We start from the raw sequence: 18491 nt of genomic DNA on the forward strand, positions 1-18491 counted from the left end.
GAATTAAAGTCAGCGATGATGTGGGAGCAGGCGCCGCATCATTGACGTACTTCTCGACCGTGATTTCAACGAAGTTGTTAATAAAACCGTTGTTTAAATAGAACATTTTTAAGGAGTTTATATTTGTATGTGTTCGTGTCATTTGTTTGTCTTTCTTGTACTTTGCACTACTTTAACTTTTTTGGACTATTTGCTGTAAACTTCTTACCTGCCCTTACTGGACATCTGCGACAAAGAGCTTCATAGATTCCGCCAGTAGAAATAAATATTATGATTTTGATTCAGAGATGGAGCGATGAAATCAGCTCATTTGCAGATGCCAGTATAGGTGGATATGTTCATCGCAGGATTATTTTGACAGAAGGCGATGGCTAGGGGGGAGCCCTCCTTCCAGCAGTGGATTGATCACAGCCCCCGCTGCCACGTCCAGCAACAAATGTCATTTATTTCGGTGGTGAGGGCTCACGCGAGAGCTCGGGAAAGGGAAGACTCGGGCGAGCAGAGCCTTGAGAATCAAATTCTGAGCCCTGCTGCAATCTGCCCCGCAAGGCGAATGTGCCGACCTGCAGGACTCGCGGTGCCTCTCATGCAAACGGAATTCTCGGCACAGCAACACACTGCAACGCACTGCAACGTACTGCATCGCACTGCAACACAAAGACAAAACAAAGACAAAGATCCCCCGTACAGCCTGAACAGACTCTTGGGGCAAGTGCTGCGTGTGCCTTACGACAGTCCGTTGTTGAGGAACCGGAGTGAGCTGACTTAGTCACCGTTTGCCCCTCTAAATATGTACGTACTATGTACATTAAGTCTAGTGTTGTTCTCCTTGGATGGGCACTCACTCTCCTCTGCTGACAGCATAGTTTAGAACTCCCTTCCCCAGTCATCCATGCTGTTGACTCACTGCCAGGCTCAAGACCTTCCCTTTTTCCTCTGCCTATGACCGACTGCCTCTTCTTCCTGTAAAATAAATATCACTGATGTAGAGCTCTGCAGAGCGTCTTGGGAAGCCGTCACATTTTGACCATTTAAGTTTGAATCGATATAGCCAATGCTTAAAAAATAATAAGTTGTCTCGAGGCTACGGTCCTCTACGCAAACACAAAAATAAAACCCAGACACAAATTTGGTTCTAAATTCAACCGCATTTCACAGAGGAGGATGCTGCCGGAGGGGAATGAAGAGGTGCTCACGTTGCTTACATGAATAGAAGGGGGAACATTCTTGTTGCCTCGAAATTCTTCAGTGTTGCCACACACACGGGGCACTTGATGCAGCGTGAGGCTCGGTGGAACCCCCATCACGCCCACCCACCCCTCAAAATTACCCCCGTACTCCGCGCGGGATCCTTAACACATCGCGAGGGGCGGTGGATACTCGGTGGCGTGGAAACACAAGCGCCGCGGGATCGCATTATGGACGGGAGGGCAAATACAAACGTCACAAAACGTCGCAGACCTTCCATCCAGTAGGGCCCGTGGGACGCAGCCGCGCGAGATGACCACAGCCAGCGGAATTCCCGTTACGCTCGGCCGCCCACCCAGTCCCATGCTACCCCCCCCGGCCACCCTTCCCCGCCCCTCCCTCACCCCTTTCTTTTGTTGAGGAGCCACCTCCAGTCCCAATGTCCTGCACCCAAAGTCCTGCTTCCAATAAGCGCGATGGATATATTTGGGAGGGTGGGGGGGTGGGGACCATGAACATTGACCAGATCACCTGGAATTCACCGGAACTCGTCCCACCGTAAAAGCCAAGCAGGTCTCAAATGGGATACTGCTTGGACAGACGACGATGATGCACCATAGGTTCGTATAGGCTGTGGGGCTATGTGGTGTGCAGGAGAGGGCAGTATGGAAAACATCGCCATTGTACAGTACTCTACTTCTACGCTCCGAGATCTATGCTACCCTCGCCTTTCACCAACCCACACTGACCGACGTGGTAAGGTATGGTCGATTAATCCCCACGATCTGCACGGTGTGGTGGAGGGGCCCTCATCCGGCAGTGCATTCAGAAAGCGCCTGATCATGTGCATGTATTTGTTTACGGGTGTACCATTTCTTCTGTTCGTAAGTGGATCATCGTATAGCATGGGATAACTGGGCGAGTTGAGCACAACATTCGAAATCTAAATCGGATCTGCGGAAATGTAATAGGATCAGAATCAGAACTGAGATAATGATTGATGATTATGATGACAACAATAATTTGTTTCTGAAACGATCAGAACAATGTGATAAGGCCTGAACCTTGCATGTAGACGATGTGTGCATGTAAATATATTGTAATATGACAATGCATTCTGATTTAGTGGCTGTGACTCATTGTGAGTAAAATAATTTATTTGGAGCCAAACAGCTGAGAACAACGGCGTCTTTGTCACGTTCAATAAATAAAAGTGTTTATTGCTCTAAGCCAGGTTGAAACAAATCAAACAGTCGTGTAAATGTCTATACATTTGGAGATTATCAAATTGTGTCATTTACACCACTTCAAATGTGCTGCTTTACCAGAATCGGCTTTAAATGTAGCAAATATAAATAAGCGATAGAAGCAGCACGCAGCCACGTCACCACATCTGTTTCTGAAATTGTTTGAATTATTATTTATCATAAAAATACGAACTTTTTTCCACCCTAATTTTGGTGGCCACAAAAAAAAGTCTGCCCCTTTTAAATCGCTTCTACGGCAACATTTTGCAAAAAAAAATAACTTAGAATTTTTACTTTCAATTGTAAAAAAATACTTATTTTAAAAAATCTCATTGTTTTGGCTACGGTGCAAGTTTCCCCAGATTTTTTTTGGTTCCAAAGTCTGCTCTGGTTTGTATTGAATATTTTTTTTTAAAGTAATGTTTTTTTAAAACAATTAAATATGTCAAACGTTACAAAAGTAATCAGAATAAAAAGACTTCTACCTCATTAGATAGAATTATTCCTACGGCCAGTAAAGCTTATCCAGTGAACGATAAATTAATCTCGCTGTCTAATTAAATGGCGATAAATAACGCAGCAAAAACTACCCGAAGGGGCTGGATTCTGTGCAGCAGCGGAGAACCATTTCAGGAATGCTTCAGACAATTAATCCTGCAGGAGCCCTTAAGTGTCCGTGCACGTGGGTGGTTTAGACAGCTGCATAGTGTCTGTCGATGTGGGGGTATTCGACAGCCCAGTGACGAGGATTAATATAAGGTAAAGGTGCAGCCCTGAAAATGCTTTCGCTCAAGCCACCGCTGGCAGATCCGACCGTGTCCGTCCAGAGCTCACTGAGCTGCATTGGCATCCAGTTGCCGGTTGGCGAATGAATGCATTATCATGTTGCACACTCATTACACACAAAGTGCTCGCCACAAACGAACCACAATACCTTGCTGATCTCGTCAAGGGGCATAAACCATCAGGTGAACTCCGGTCATTCTAAACAGCGGGCTTTTGGCTGGCACAGCCCACCTCGTTCGCTTTCAGATGCGCTTCTGCGGCCATCTGGAACGCTCTTCCTTTCCGATATTAGGAAGCCACTGGAGCGATGCACTTTAAAATCTCGATTGAAAATGAATTTATTGAAAACTGCTTTTGTAGTCAGTGTATTGTCCTTCCTCCCGCACCTCCGATTCTCGCGGTTGGCTACACACGTTGAGAAAGAAGTTGAGCATACATAGACTCGAAGGGTGTCTCGAAAGCCTCCTCTAGGAGGGTACTTTTGACCTCCCCCTTCACACTGGCCAGACGTCTTGGAAGAGGTGGGCGTACCCACGCTTCACCCCACTGCGCACGACCAGCCAATCGGCTCGCTGCGGTGATTACCCGAGGGCGAAGGGAAGGAGGAGGAATCGTAAAGTAGAGTCAACGCACAGAATCAGAAGAGGGTCAAGATGTGAATTTGTGATGCTGGTATTTTGACAAGCACTGACATAATAATCAATGCCACGTCAGCTTGAAGCGCGTGAAAAGACTGGGCGATATAGCAATCTTCCTCGGGACAAACTACATCAGGGATTTGCTTCAAACAGCATATTTTTTCACGGTCTAACCACTTCATCGTACTGTTCAGTTTCACCAATTAAAAATTCAGTTGATCTGAGATCGAAGCAACAACAAAAAACTGTTTGAACCGGGAATCAAGACTGAAATTACAAAAAGTTACAAAATGCTGTCACTGCTTAGCTCTCAGATGCGAGTTGTAGCACGAATCGTTCTGCATGATGCCTGACATTCCACTCCATGTGCCGGGAGTTACGTGTGGGTGCCAGGGTGGTGAGACGTTAACTACCCGCCTGGTATGTCGTGGGTTCGATCCTGACCATGACGCCTGTATATTTGGAGTTTGCATGTTCTCCCCGTGGTCGCGTGGATTTTTCCCCGGGTTCCTCCGGTTTTTCCCTCCATATTTAACAACGTGCGTTTAGAGTACTTTGCTGCTATAAATGTCCACGTGATGATAAGCCACTTCGTTGGGCTACCATTGTGGTCAGGTAACTTCCGTAATAAAGAGCTATAATAGCTCAGTGGGCCTTTCCTGGTACATTTTTTTTTTAGTTTAGTTGCTCGGCACAATGTCGGCGAACATCACGTGCCGAACAAACACGCGGCACGACCCAAGAAAAAAGAAAATCCATACTGCGTCGCGTGTGGCACAACCACGAAAATCGTCCGCAAAGCACTCTTCCCGCTGTTGTTAAAACTGACGGTCGAACCAAGGCCACGACATTTCCAATTAAATTTCGGTGTAACTTTGCCAAGAAATAAATTCAGCATTTTGAATGAAAAAAAATAAGAGAAAAAGTTCGGCGTTGAAGTGTACAGCGAGAGAGAGAGAGGCCTCATTAAATACAGCCCCATGGAAGTGGTTGCGATGTGAAACCGCAGCTTCCACACAGCACCCTCGTGCACACCAGATTTTCTCCATCACCATTATCTTCCTGGCACTCGTCTTTGCCTTTCTTGTAATTTGCCATCAATTCCATGCAGTGCATTTGTTCTCCACTTTTCTTAAGAGCAGCGGTGCAATAACGCTGCACTTCGTAACACCATTAACCTTTAAAAAAACAGAAGAAAAATTATAATATACAAAAATAAACACCGCGAAGAGCGAAGTGATTTCTGCTGCCTCAACATCCATCTCCACGTACCCCTCCTGCTACCCAGAGCCACAACCATCCAACTCGACACATTTTGTATTTGTATTACCTACCCATGGCAGATAACAGTAGACGGGTGTGGCAGACGCCACAGCCGACTGAGTGATCTTGCGCAAAAGCTCCGTGTGATGAAACGCAAATTAGTGGTAAGAAGAGTGGGAGGAGAACGGGCTACAATGGTCGCAACGTGGCGTCCTTCAGCCGAACCCGTCCACCTTGCTGGTGACACGGCCACCAGGCTAGATCGTAACGCGCGCAGGCTGTTTGACGAATCCGTTTCTCGCCAAATTTGAGCTTCGCACGGCCACATGGAATGACACATTAGCGCAGAAAAGGGGGCTTACTGGAGCTGTCTGGGGCTGAGCTCTGGAAATGATTGTCCTAATTCACTGCACCCCGCCCACCACCCCCCGGCCTTTCTCTGCCGCTGCTGTCAAGGGCATAGACACATGGAAGTGCGAATGGAGTGCTGGCACATCCTGGAACCATGTGCACAATTGTCGTTGTATTTTAAGAGACGAAGCATTCATTTGTGTCACGGTGGAAAACGGTGATGCTGCTTCAGAGCGAAACGGTGAGTATCGTTTTAGACATATCGTGACACCTGCAACGGGTTAACATTCCAGGGGAAAGTGAGCCAGACGATGAGAATATAATTTGAAATATTTGTTTTGCCCACGATAATACATTTCAAGGCAGTGACAGCCCACACATTAATAACTCCCACTTAGAGCACGTCTGTCCCCAACTCGTGGAAATATCTTCTCACGGAATGCTTTTGAAAATAAATCAAAAAGTGAAGCGCGTACGGACACACTCAACGTATCGCTACGTATAGCGCTTTGAGAATCGAGGGCTCTTTTTACCCCCCCCCACCTCTAAAAACTCTGTCCGCACTTGAGCTTAAAGACGCATGTGTGGGCATGTTGCAAGGAGACACAGATTTTGCTCTGGCACGCGACATTTCGGGATCTTTTGAGGCCATCGGGACGAGCGGCCACATGTCTGTCACACTGGCAACGCTTGAAGGAGGTGAACGCCGCGAGAGGAAAAAAAAAGTGTTGCTTCGGAAGCCAAACCACCGCTCGCTCGCTCGCAGATAAATCGTCACACAGCACTGCAACGAGCGAACGCGACGGCGCTGAGCCTACACGGGCAGATTAAAACAACGCGCATTTCTGTAGGTGTGCTCACAAACAGCGGGCAGCCACAACTGTTACCAGGGGTGGATTTAAAATATCAAGCTTTTTAAGTAGGGCCCTACATTAGTAAACAAAAACATTCATAAAACATACATTTGCAGGGTGTCAAGGTGGGGGAGGCAAGGGGCGATTGCACCCCCCCGCCCCCACATTGGATTCGTCACCACCTCCCACCATGGCTTGTCATGTGACCACCACATTGCATGTACAATGCTCTCTTGGCCTTGTCTAAGCCACCAGCTCGATAGAACTGAACGTGCGGTCGGACGGTATCGTTGTTTCAATCTGCAACTCAAAAGAAGACTTGAATAATTTGACCATCCCAACGGGGCAGCATTGAAACACAAAGACAGCTGTAGGCTGTCTTCTTGGTTCTTTCAAAAATAATTCTCACGACGTTTCGGCCACAACGCAAGCAGCCGTCCTCACGTGAAGAACAGGTCTGTTCTTCACCTGAGGACAGCTGCTAAAATAAAAGAAAGTTTTATTTTTATTATTTTATTATTTCCCTTCTACGTGACTTTACCGAAAGAACCAAGAAGATGAATCCCTGCAGTCACGAAAGCTTTAAATCGAAAGCTGTAGGCTGGTTTCGTTTTTAATGAGGACTCATCAGCACAGTCATCAATCTTGCATTGCCGCCATCTCTCTCTGGCAGCCCACATACGTTAGCAGAGGGCTTACCACTACAGTCTACAGTATGGTGGGGGGGACCTCCCATTGGTGCCCGCCTGAAGTAAAACATAACTCAAACCCTACGCGTTCTGTTAACGACGAGGGAACCCATCACCACATGGAAAGAGGCGACTTGGAAACGCCGCCGACCGAGCCGCTTAAACGAGGCAAGCGTCGGCAGCGAATGCAACAGAGGGTTGAGAGTGAGGGGAGATCTCATTAGGAGCCCACGGCAAAGGCTAGATGGGCAGAGAGGCGTGGGCGTGCATCGCATCACACAGGGACGCAGTCGTCCCGGCAGGGAACGTCTGACCCCGCCGGTAATGAGAGATGATTTGGGCCAATGGCTTGGCTAAAATCCATGCACAAGCCGAGATGCTCTCACCGCCAGCGTAATGCACCCCCCGATCTTTCATGTCCACTCTCAACGGCTCATTTTACAATGATAAATAATGGATGAAAAGGTTTTATTTTGTCTGTTTGTCCGCCCTGCTTATATTGGCTTGCAAAACACATGAATAATAAAGCCTTTTTGAAATGCGGAACCATCATTTGTGATTTTATGACAGGAAATGTTGTTGTTATTTTCATCGTAATGGATAGTGTGCATTGAAGCTGGGGGGAAAAGTCAAGATAATGAGCGATATGAAGAGAGGAAAATGCCAAACAATCCATAGAATACTGTACTATAAAATAAATGTATTTACCAGGTAAGGCCCACTGAGCTTTATAGCTATTTTAAAGTAGCGACCTGGCCACAAATGATCGCTCAATAAAGTGGCTCATCACGTAGAAATTTATAGCAGCTGAATACTCTAAACGCGCCATGATTCTAAATGTGGAGGGAAAAACCGGAGGACCTGGAGAAAAATCCACGCGACCACGAGGAGAACACGCAAACTCCAAATATACAGGCGTCAGGTTTGTGATAGAACCCCCGACCTCCTGTATACCAAGCGAGGTATTTAAAGTCTCAACTTTGTAAAAAGAATACGTGAAGAAAAGAGTGAGAAAAGACATCGGACTGCACAACAGTGAAGTGATTGCAGAGACCACAACAAACAATGGGAGCCGTAAAAATAGAAGTCGAGGATTGATAAATCGCAAAAAGTAGCACTTAAGACGGCAGGATGGAACCCTATTGCACGATAGAAACAGAATAATAAAAACGAGCGGAGGAATGTTATGAATATATCTATGGAAAAAATAATCATACGCCCCAGGAAATGAATCAATTTTGTGAGAAGGAAATTCCAGACATCACACTTGAAAAAGTAACCACTACTCTTCGCAGTATGAAAACGAAAGGGGGGAGGCTTGTGGATGAGATGGAATAAACTGTGGACATCGTGACAGAAGGGGTACCAGATGTTATAATAAAGTTATCAGTGGAAAGTTATTAGTGGAAACAGCTCCACTAAGTTTTAGCCTGTTATAAAACAGAACTGAAGGACTGTATAGAGTTACGTTGGGATGTCTCTAGCTGCAAGGGATAAACTGTCTAGGCGTTTAATGATCGTAATAAAAACTGTATGCAAGTGAAGAATAGGCAGGGATATAAAATGTTTGTTAATTTTGACATGTTATCAGTCGGTAAAGGGCCTATAACAACTACGTTGATGAATCTGAGCCTTCGTGGAGGCATTTCGATCCTATTTCGCACAAACTAACAAAGCCACCCTTCACTCTGCATTTCTTTCACTAAGCACCGCTATGGAGACACGTATTGAACAGGCATCAGGGGACTGAAGAAAATGCAGCCAATATCTGAATCTTATCCACATCGATATAAGGGACAGCTTTCCAGAAAGCAACCAACCATCCATCCAATTACACAGCCCTGCCCTTTTGCTCAGATCTCCTTCATTTGCCGACGATCTGCTAATCGGTTTCTGGAGGACGGTGCTTATAAACCGCGGCACGTGTCCCAGCGTCAAATGCGTCAAACGTTCAACGAATGCGATTCAAAGACAAAGATTGGGGTTAATCAGAAACCTACAAGAGACACGCCTTTGAGCAGTCATTTTCCATCACTGTGGGTACCAAAAAAAATACAAAATAACAAAAATGTTTTTTTATCGTGTTTGCGTGTGCATGCTGACTGCAGCACAGGCGCACGGTGACGGAACTCTGCAGCAAAAAAAAACTGGAAAAGCGCAAAGAAGCACGGAAAGATGCGTGCTCGGATATTACACCGACAGACAGAAAGCGGAACATGTGGAGACATACGCAGGTGAATTAAATCATCCAAACCGTAACAAAACAAAATCACGTGGGCTTTAGGCAGGCTGTGTCGCGAGTTGGAATGGAAACCTGCCCGCGAGAACGTCCACCGGGGAGACGGAGTGATGGAATCCGTTCGCGTGCGGGAGCTTCCGTGGAATATTACAGGGCAGGATCGTAAGAGGTGGCGGCATCTCAGGGCAGCCTTCAACCAGCAGTGGATTGACCATGGCTGATGATTACGAGAATGATGAGCCATTCAAGATTTTCAATTTTAGCTCAGACAATTTTTACTAGGACATGAAAGCCAGAGACGCATTAATGTCTCTCCAGATTGCTCTCTGGACTCTTAAGCCAAATTGCCTTGACTAACTCTCAGCCAATTCTTAAGGGGGGGTTGCGGGTGGGCGGGTGATGGAATAGGCAGTCTCACTTGAGTGCATGAACGTACCACAGGCTTACTGGCACGGAATACTAACGAACACGCATCCAAAGGGCGTGAAAATGACCACGGGTGGATATTATGTTTTTCAAGACCGCGAACAAGTTTGACGAAGGAAAAACACAAGCAAACTTGCCAATTGGGTACGCGCGCACGTTCTGTGAGCGTGCGCGCACGAGGCGACGGGGGAAAGAAAACGACTAAGCGCTCCGTTGTGCCGCTCCATAGCGGCGGCGATGAAAAGCGGCCACGCGGAAAGGGTGGCCGAGGAAACTCCACTTTTAGAGCAGGGGTGGGGAACCTTCTAATTTACCGATGGCCCAACAGGGCTTTCAAATGCCTTTGGCGGGCAGCCACACACATTAACGCAGAAACAAAGACGGAGATCTCCCGTACAAGCCTGGAACAGACTGTTGGGGCAAGTGCTGTTAGCGAGCACCTATGAAGGCCGGCATGGCACACGAGGGGGTGGGTAGCCAACACCATGCCCGGCCGCCTTTGTCTCCCAAGTAGTGATGTGTACACACTGCACTAGGTGCTAATTTGAGGCCGAGTCGACCTAGGGGAAGCCCAGGACCAGTTAAAATAATCGTCACTGAGTGTTGGCCGTGAGTGCGAATCACATGAAGGCACACACACACCCTGTAGTGACTTCTGAAAGGAAAACTTTTGAAACACAGTTGTTGCCGGGTCGAAAATATTCCTCCACTCGTAGACGATTCAGTGGGCGGGGGGGGCTAAGATTCTTGCAGTGACGAGTAAATATCGTCTTGTGGCCCATTTTAAAGTGATAGGCCTCACTAATGTGGCCGGGGCACGTAACGAAGTCACGGGGATAACGGGTTCCCGAGGGGCATTAGGTCTGATGCCTCTACCTGAACGTTAGCAGTAAACGTGGACATTTTCACGGGACATAAAGGCAACTCAATGGCAAGCCCAGCAGAGAACACATAGAGTTTGCTTGGCCAACAGTTTGTATTTTTTGAGGAAAATTATTTTGTCTGCAGCATCAACAACAACAAAAAACACGCGAAGGTTGTTTGCAGTGCAGGCCTCATTTTGATCATGATATTCTACAGTTCTTGCACAACCCACCGTTGAGGCTTCCCCACACCGTGTGACTGCACTTCACCACGCTGGTCATTGAGGGTTCGTGAAATGGTGGGGGCCTATAACCAGTTTAGATATCATAGTTGCTACTGATGTTAGCCGTGCCCTGGTATTCAACTCAGGTCACCGGGTTCATAGCGCAGTTCATGAAACCACGGTGCTGTCGCTACACACCAAAGCGTGCAGTATGTACAGTAAAAAAAACACATAAATAACGTACGGCTCTTTGTCAATGTGGATCCACTTCTGTATTAAGACTTCCCCAGGCCATGCAAGTCACAAGGTCTGCTTGACCATACCTCGAACGTGAAGGCCAGTATGAGTTTGGCGAAAGTGAGATTCAAATTAATTGCAGTCCACGATCCGGCGCGACAAAAAATTTTCATGGGCGGCTGCCAAAGACGTCGCATTCTCAATGTGACAAGTAAAAACCGCAATTTTTACTTTATTTTATTTCTTTTTTTCTTTTGCAAAAGCTTAAAACGTTTACGCCCAATAATTCCTCGTGTCAGCTGTGTTTTTGGTGAGGTTCTTATTTATTTATATATCTCTGTTGGGATAAGCTTTGATGCTCGCTAGATGGCTGAGCATTTGAGAGCTCTCAGTTGCCTCCCAGGGGAATGGAATTTGTGTGCAGTCAGGTGAGACGGCTTAGGGGGGGGGGCTTGTGGGGGGGGAATGAACACCCGCTTTGTTCAAGCCCCCGCCAGCTCAGACATTAAGCCCTGGTACCGCAGAACCTGCACTTACGAGCGTACGGTTCTCAAGGTTTTTTCATGCTTACCTCGCTGCAAACGGCAGGCGCGATAAAGATAAAGCGAGCGGGGCGAGCGGCTCGGGCGGGAATGGACAAGGGTTGTTGTTTTTTTTGGCTTGCGCGACTCAACTCACCCTCCGGTCGTGGGCTCCACGAGGTCCGGCATGCCCGGCCCGGCCCCCGTCACGCCGCCGCCGCCGCCTCCGCCGGCCGTCCCCTCCCCTGCGAGGCCGCCACATGCCACCGGCTCCGGGTCGAGCACAAAGAGCTCGTCCACAGAGGTGTCCACCACCAGGTGGAGGTGCTCCTGCAAGGCCCACAGCGCGACGGTCGAGTTGGCCCAGTTCAAGAGGGAAAAATCGCATGACGTCGCAAACGGCTGAGCGTCTTCAAGGGATTTTCTTTTTTTTTCTTATAAATTCCCCTCCCCAAGTTTATGCCAACATCGCTGTCGATACCGTGTCACGTACAGCCCTTTTGTCACTCCACTTGTAGATGAGGGCCTTCTCACACGGTGTGGGTCGTGAGGGTTATTTGACCATACTACACACTGATCGGTGAGGGTTGGTGAAGGCCAGAAGCAAAGACATGGCAGCATAATGCACTCTTACAATGGATTTTTCAGCAACTGAACACTCTGATGCCCACAGTGTAGCCCCGCAGTAGCCAAGAACACCTGTATGTACGTTGTATGTATGTTGAACTTCTTTCGCACCATACGTAGCCAACCGTGCCAATCGGAGGTGCGGAATATCGAATCGGAAGGGCGGAATATTAATGCTACTGAATACACTTTCGCAATTGCATTCACGAGCTTATTATCCGCACCAGTAGCAAAGAGTTAACTGGCATAGCAATCAAAGCAATGTGTTTAGTCCTCAGACCTTGCACCCGCCAAATTAAGTGACAAACAAACATTTTAATAGTTACATTTTTCTTTGCAACCGTGCTAACAACGACAACTCGTGGCTTACACGAGAACCAGGCTAAACCGTGTGGCACGCCTGGAATCGAACTTGGAACCTCAGAAGCGGTGGCTCGGTGCTCCAACACGCAGATTATGTTTTTCTGAGCCTTCGCAGTCGCCTCGAATACGAGAGGTAATTTCAACAGAATATCGGGATGTCCACATTTGCGAAACGTGTGCCCGGGCACGATGCTGAGTACGCAGAGAGAAGCGCCACCAAGGACCGGCGAAAAAAACACCTCCACGTGCTAAATTTGGTACAAGCCGCAACCTATTAAGCATACATCAAATGTGAATACGTCTATTTGATCTGCGTAGTAAAGAAAAAAACCCACAAAGCATTCAGTGGGATATCATCATAGAAGCGGCAAAATATCACTTTGGTGACCTCTGCACTTGCCTTTACCGTCTGAAAAATTCCGAATTTTAAAAGTCCCATTACGGGGGGGGGGGGGGGGCATTCCAATAGTGCCCCGGGGTAACGGCCAGATCGCGGTGTGCCAGTGTAAAGCACCCAACGCGTGGACAAAAAAAAAAACCCTCCATGGTGGAAAAGTTAGCGTAGCGCTAATTGTGCTCGCTGCATACAGATTGTGCCGGCAAATGGCTATCAAGAGTAAAATGAAGGAAAACAAAAACCAAATCAGCACATCATTGTACCACATTATCACAACAGATGGCCTGTTTACGAAACGGTATTTTATTTTTAATATGAACGCCACTGTTCCGTCAGCGTAGCTGATCAAAGCCCACAATTTGTAAATATTGCAATCAGAATTTCTAAAAACGCGACCACAGAGTGTTTAGACGCAAAGCCGCACGTTTGTTTTGTTAATGTGCCCCCTTCCCCCAGATTGATGCCGCGGGAGATCCATACAGTCAAAGAGCGTTACTGAAGCATTAGATCATTGCGGTCGTTAAAGAGAAGCTCATTCTTGCGATGAAAGCTGCCTTGCTGAGGGGCCCACAGTCCGCGAGGAAGCTGCCTTGCATTCTCCGCTGCTGCCCTCCGCGTCGTCTAGCAACCGCTATTTGAAACAGGCAGGAGGCTGGCCAGCTAAGGTCACCGATCAGTGAGGTCCTTCTATTCACCCAGTGAATTTAGGAAAAACAAGGCAGCATAGAATTCACAAAAAAGCTTTTCTTCAGAGTGGTTGGGCCTTCCTCGGCTCTTCTCGCAACAGAATAATGAATGCAGATCTTTGTCTTCCAAATGACCCGATTTCTAAAACATCTTTTAGAGGCGAAAATTAAAAAGCGACCACACTTGGTCTAAGAATGGGTCCGCATGCCACCCTGGAGTAAATGCCCTTCATTACGAGGCCCCTTAAACACGCGATCATGCGAGGAGTTTCAAACCTACAGGTCAACTATACAAATGTAGGATTACCGAGACATTAATTGTTAAGACTCCTCTCTATTATGAGTCAAATAAGCAATCCATGGGGCTTTAAACTGCGTTAATATTGATCCTTCTGTCCTTCCTTAATGGGGTAAACTCAATTCTCCTCCGCGCAAGTGCATTAGCCAACTGCATGATTTACAATTCAATTACAAGTTTTAGTGCAATACATTTACTGCCTCTGCCGCCGCCGTTGCCGCATTGGGGATTCTTATGCAGCTTAAACGATCTTCACGGTCACGTGCGGCGGGGGCCCAGCGATGGACATTTTTAATTGCATTCCACCCCGTCCGGCCTGCGCAGCCGCAACAAGATGCCAGACGCCAGAAAACGGCGGGTTTGCGAACGGGGAAAATAAATGACAGCAGCATGGCCCGGCAAGCCGTGGGGCAAAGGAAAGGTACGTACCTGTGCTCTGTCTATCCGGAAAAAACGCTCGGCAGATGTGGCTGTAAAATAAACGACAAAAGTAACACACTTCAGTCAGGCGAGGCACTTGGGCACGTTTCTCTCAATTCGAGCCGCAGTAGCAAATGTCCCCTGAAATTTGATTAACCGAAAAAAAAACAGCGGTATCACCCCGAATGTCTGGCCTTATCCACAACCTTGTTTGCAAAGATTTAAATCACCTTAAAATAAAGGGGATATTTACGAGCAAATATTTTTACCCTTAAAGTTTGACTCAATGGGGGTTTTTTTCCCCTCCATTGTGGGGCACAAACACAGAGGGCGCTATTGCCGAAAGCACTCGTGTGTCAGTGTGTACAGAGTGTCACTGTGTGCGCAGGCGAACGCACACTTGTGGCAGAACAAAGAGCATTAGACAAAGTACAGGATTTATAATGTACGTGAATCATACAAAAACATGAATACGGTAAACATACACGTATCCTGATGGGTGGCTCAGTAGCAGAGTGAGCGGCTTGCGGTCAGAAGATTGCGAAATCAGATCGAGGGTTGTGGATCGACACAGCCAATCATCCCTCCAGGGATGATAAAACGGTTACACCACTTTGTGGGGAAGCCAACAGTGGTTTTCCTATGGCAATTCTAGTGCCTGTCATTGGCATGTGAACAATTCCACCACTGACTCAAGGATGTGGTAATATTTTTTATTTATTTTATAGAGCGTCATTCGTGAAAATTGCATCTCAATACGATGGATACTCATCCTCAAGCACTCTCATGGCTAGCAGACCTCGACATTGGCATTTAGCTCCTGGACGTATTGCCATCGCAAGAATAGATTACAGAACATACACAAATGGACGAGAACACTGCAGAGACACAAAACCACACACGTCCACGGGAACGGAAGTCAACAACATGGGGACCAGAAGGAGCGAAGGGGGAACGCTTGAGCTCCTGGCAGGAGAAAATCCAGGGAATGACCACACATAGGCGGCAAAAGCACCAACTCCTCACATAGGCCAAGAGTGCCACCACCTCCTCCTGTGTGGAGTTTGTATGCGCTCCCCCTGTTCTGCATGCATCTCCTCCAGATTCTACGATTTCGTCCCATAGCTAAACAAAAAAAAAAACACCCGTGCAATGCAACTGGTTAGTGGCCTAAATGTCCGAATGCTCCACAAATTACCTGGAAATTACTCAATTGGAACCACACACAGCAGCAGCATCACCCCATATTGCAAAAACTGGACAGGACCCTCCTGAACAAGAGTCTTGAGACTCCGCAAAGCTTTCCCGGTAAAACATACGTCATAATCATAATAAAACACACCAGAGATGTGTACAGGAGAACCCCAAGAACAACCTACGCAGTGATATCAAGTGAGAGGGGCGTGCGATTCGTGAAAGCCGGGGAGTGCCGTTCCATTTTTCAGAGCTTTTTTCGATCACTACCGGGAGTTTCCAATTCCTCGGGGACGAAAGCGACGGGCGCTGGGGTCAAGATCATAAATCACTGTGGGAATTCCCCATTTATCTGGCCGACGCGCGGGCTGCCCCCGCATCGCCAAAATGCGGTGGGCATCGCGCGTGGAGAGAATGGCAAACCGACTCTGGTGAACGAGATCCGGTTGCTACCTCTGTGGTAGAAACAAAAAAATAACAACACCGGGACGTATCATGGGGGAAACAGCAGAAGCGTATCTGACTTAACCAGAATAAGGGGAGAGCCACATGAACAATGCATTCCTCTCGTTTGCTCTGTTGCTGGCAAAAAAAAAACGGGAAGTTCGGTGTCGCGGGAAGAATTAAATACATTTCTCCGTGAGAAAATGGCTACCTCAAAAAAAGGGACAATCCCGGGGGGAAAAAAACCCCTAGCTCCACGTCGCAATAGCACACGCGTGTGTGCTCAGGAAGCACTGCTCCCATCCCTGAAACAATTCACCCACTCGTCGCTGCTTAAAACAAAACGAAAAATTCTAAACAGTGGTGAAGATGGAAATAATTAAAACTTGGTTAAAAAAAGAAACGGGACAGTGCGCGGAGTTAAGAATGTCCCCATCTGCACCCAATCTTATAAGTAAACGATGGAAATAACGTTTGCTGCGGACTCACTATTAAACTAAACTATTTTAAATTTTACCAGGTATGGCCCACTGAGCTGTATATCTCTTTCTCAGAAGCGACCTGGCCACAAATCATAGCTCAAACGAAGTGGCTTATCACGTGGAAATGTATAGCAGGCAAATACTCCAAACACATGTTGATTCTAATTGTGGAAGGAAAAACCGGAGGACCCGGAGAAAAATCCACGCGACCACGGGAGAGAGAACATGCAAACTCCAAATATAAGGTATCGTCAGGGCCGGGATCGAACCCACGACCTCCTGCATATCGAGCGAGGTGGTTAACATCTCACCACTTCGGCGCCCTTAGTGCGGAATTATCCTGCGCGTCTCTACCGCCACAACGCTTATCCCCAACTCGGGAAACAATTTGTGTCTCCGTGACGCCTCCGACGGAGCCATATGTCAAACTTCGCAGCCTCGCTCACCGCCCGCAGGAACAGCTGTTTTTGAATTGGGAGGCAGTCAATAATTTATGTCCACTCTGCCAGTGCCGGGGCATCTGCTACAAAACAGTTCTGCCGTCTCTAACAGCCTCAGGGTCAGCCCATAAAAGGAAGCAAGAAGCCAGAATTACTGTACGCACTTAATGCCTCGCAGCCCAATGGCACTACGCGTGTAGTGGCACTGTGGGGAATAGGGCCGTCGCCGATGTTTTTGCTCAGCGCCAAAAAGAAGCACGCAAAAAAAGAAGCCATACTGCGCTGTCGTATTATTTCCCGCATCCAATTCTATTCTCACATGTTATGGCAGCAATGTGTTTGGGAGCTAAATTGCCAATGTCGAGCTCTGATAACCAAGTTTCGTGACTGCAGGGATTCATATTCTTGGTTCTTTCGGTAAAACAATAAAAAATCCAGAAAATGTTTTATTGTTTCATATTTTTATTATTTTATTATTTCCCTTGTACGTGACTTTACCGAAAGAACCAAGAATATGAGATAGAGTTTGTTTCGTGTTTCTGTCCCTACGTCGACGTAGTGCAGACCACAGTAGTTTATGATAGAGTCAATAGTTTGGGTTGCATGACCAAAGTCACACCACTGTGACTCGTCTTTAACGTTCCGTTCATCAAGGATATGTTCGCATCGGCCTGTTGGTCTTCTGATGCCATTGATGTTTCTGCCAGCATCGAGGAATGTCAGAGGCACGGCTTGCGATGACGTTTGGGTCTCGAATGAAGGGTTTATTCTGGACGTCCAAGGTCGTTCCATGCTTTCGCTAGTAGTGCTCTTTCGGATCTGGCTGAGATTCTGGGATGGTGACAGCAGCAGTGCAATCCCAGAAAGGGGGATCGGGACTTGAGACTGCGGCGAAGTTCACTGTCGAGGTCTTCGTTGATGGGTAGTAGTTTTTTTTTTCCTGCATTAAAAGCCTACCATTCTACAAGAGTAGCACAAACTTTCTCAAACACCGCACAACAACTCTCCAACCCTTCTCACTCACGCACTCACGCACGCACGCAAGCACGCACGTGGACAAAAAGCTGCCCTTCTTTTCAAATGTCACGCGTAATGCCGCAATTTTATAAAACACACATTCCTCTTCGAAGAATTTGCTTTGACTTTGAGGTAAAACCAGTGCCGTTATGTTCTTTAAAAAGCCGCCATACGTAAAAACGTTACGTGCTCCGTGTACGAAATACAACTGAGAAAAACACATAAAGCCCAGCGACGTCACGCCATGGCAAATGGAGCGTCTCTTCTTTCCAAGGGAGTTCCTAATTTCAGCCTCAATAATAACGCCACTCACTTACCCATGGATTCTCACGTGATATAATTTCGTTTCGATGAATTGCAAGCCTTAAAACAGGTCCAAATCGCCTACAGGGCCTACAATCATGGACTATAATAATGGTGACAATTATTTACCAAGAGTCTGAAGGACTCTTTTTCAACAGAGTCTTACTACATTGGGATATTTGCCCGATCCCATTTTTTTTGCGTGTTTGGCTTCATGTTGGCAAGGAATCTGTAGTACCCAGAAGAAAGGGAGTGGCATGCAACATCGCCACCTCCTGGCCACAACATCCCAGA

The 18491-nt window shown here is 47.2% G+C and overlaps 1 protein-coding gene across 10 annotated transcripts in view; it reads right to left on the bottom strand.

Annotated features, from left to right (window-relative positions):
- LOC144720375 (diacylglycerol kinase zeta-like) overlaps positions 1–18491 on the bottom strand; it is a 237113-nt gene that overhangs the window by 30894 nt on the left and 187728 nt on the right. For all 10 annotated transcript variants that reach the window (XM_078597115.1, XM_078597114.1, XM_078597106.1 and 7 more), the window contains 2 exons: positions 14327–14367; positions 11684–11856 (listed from right to left, as the gene is read on the bottom strand). In XM_078597115.1, coding sequence (XP_078453241.1) covers positions 11684–11856; positions 14327–14367 — 214 coding nt within the window. The remainder of the gene's footprint in view (positions 1–11683; positions 11857–14326; positions 14368–18491) is intronic.

This window comes from Lampetra planeri, chromosome 8 (assembly GCF_965212315.1).
Source record: "Lampetra planeri chromosome 8, kcLamPlan1.2.h2, whole genome shotgun sequence".
In the NCBI taxonomy this organism is placed as follows: Eukaryota; Metazoa; Chordata; class Hyperoartia; order Petromyzontiformes; family Petromyzontidae; genus Lampetra; species Lampetra planeri.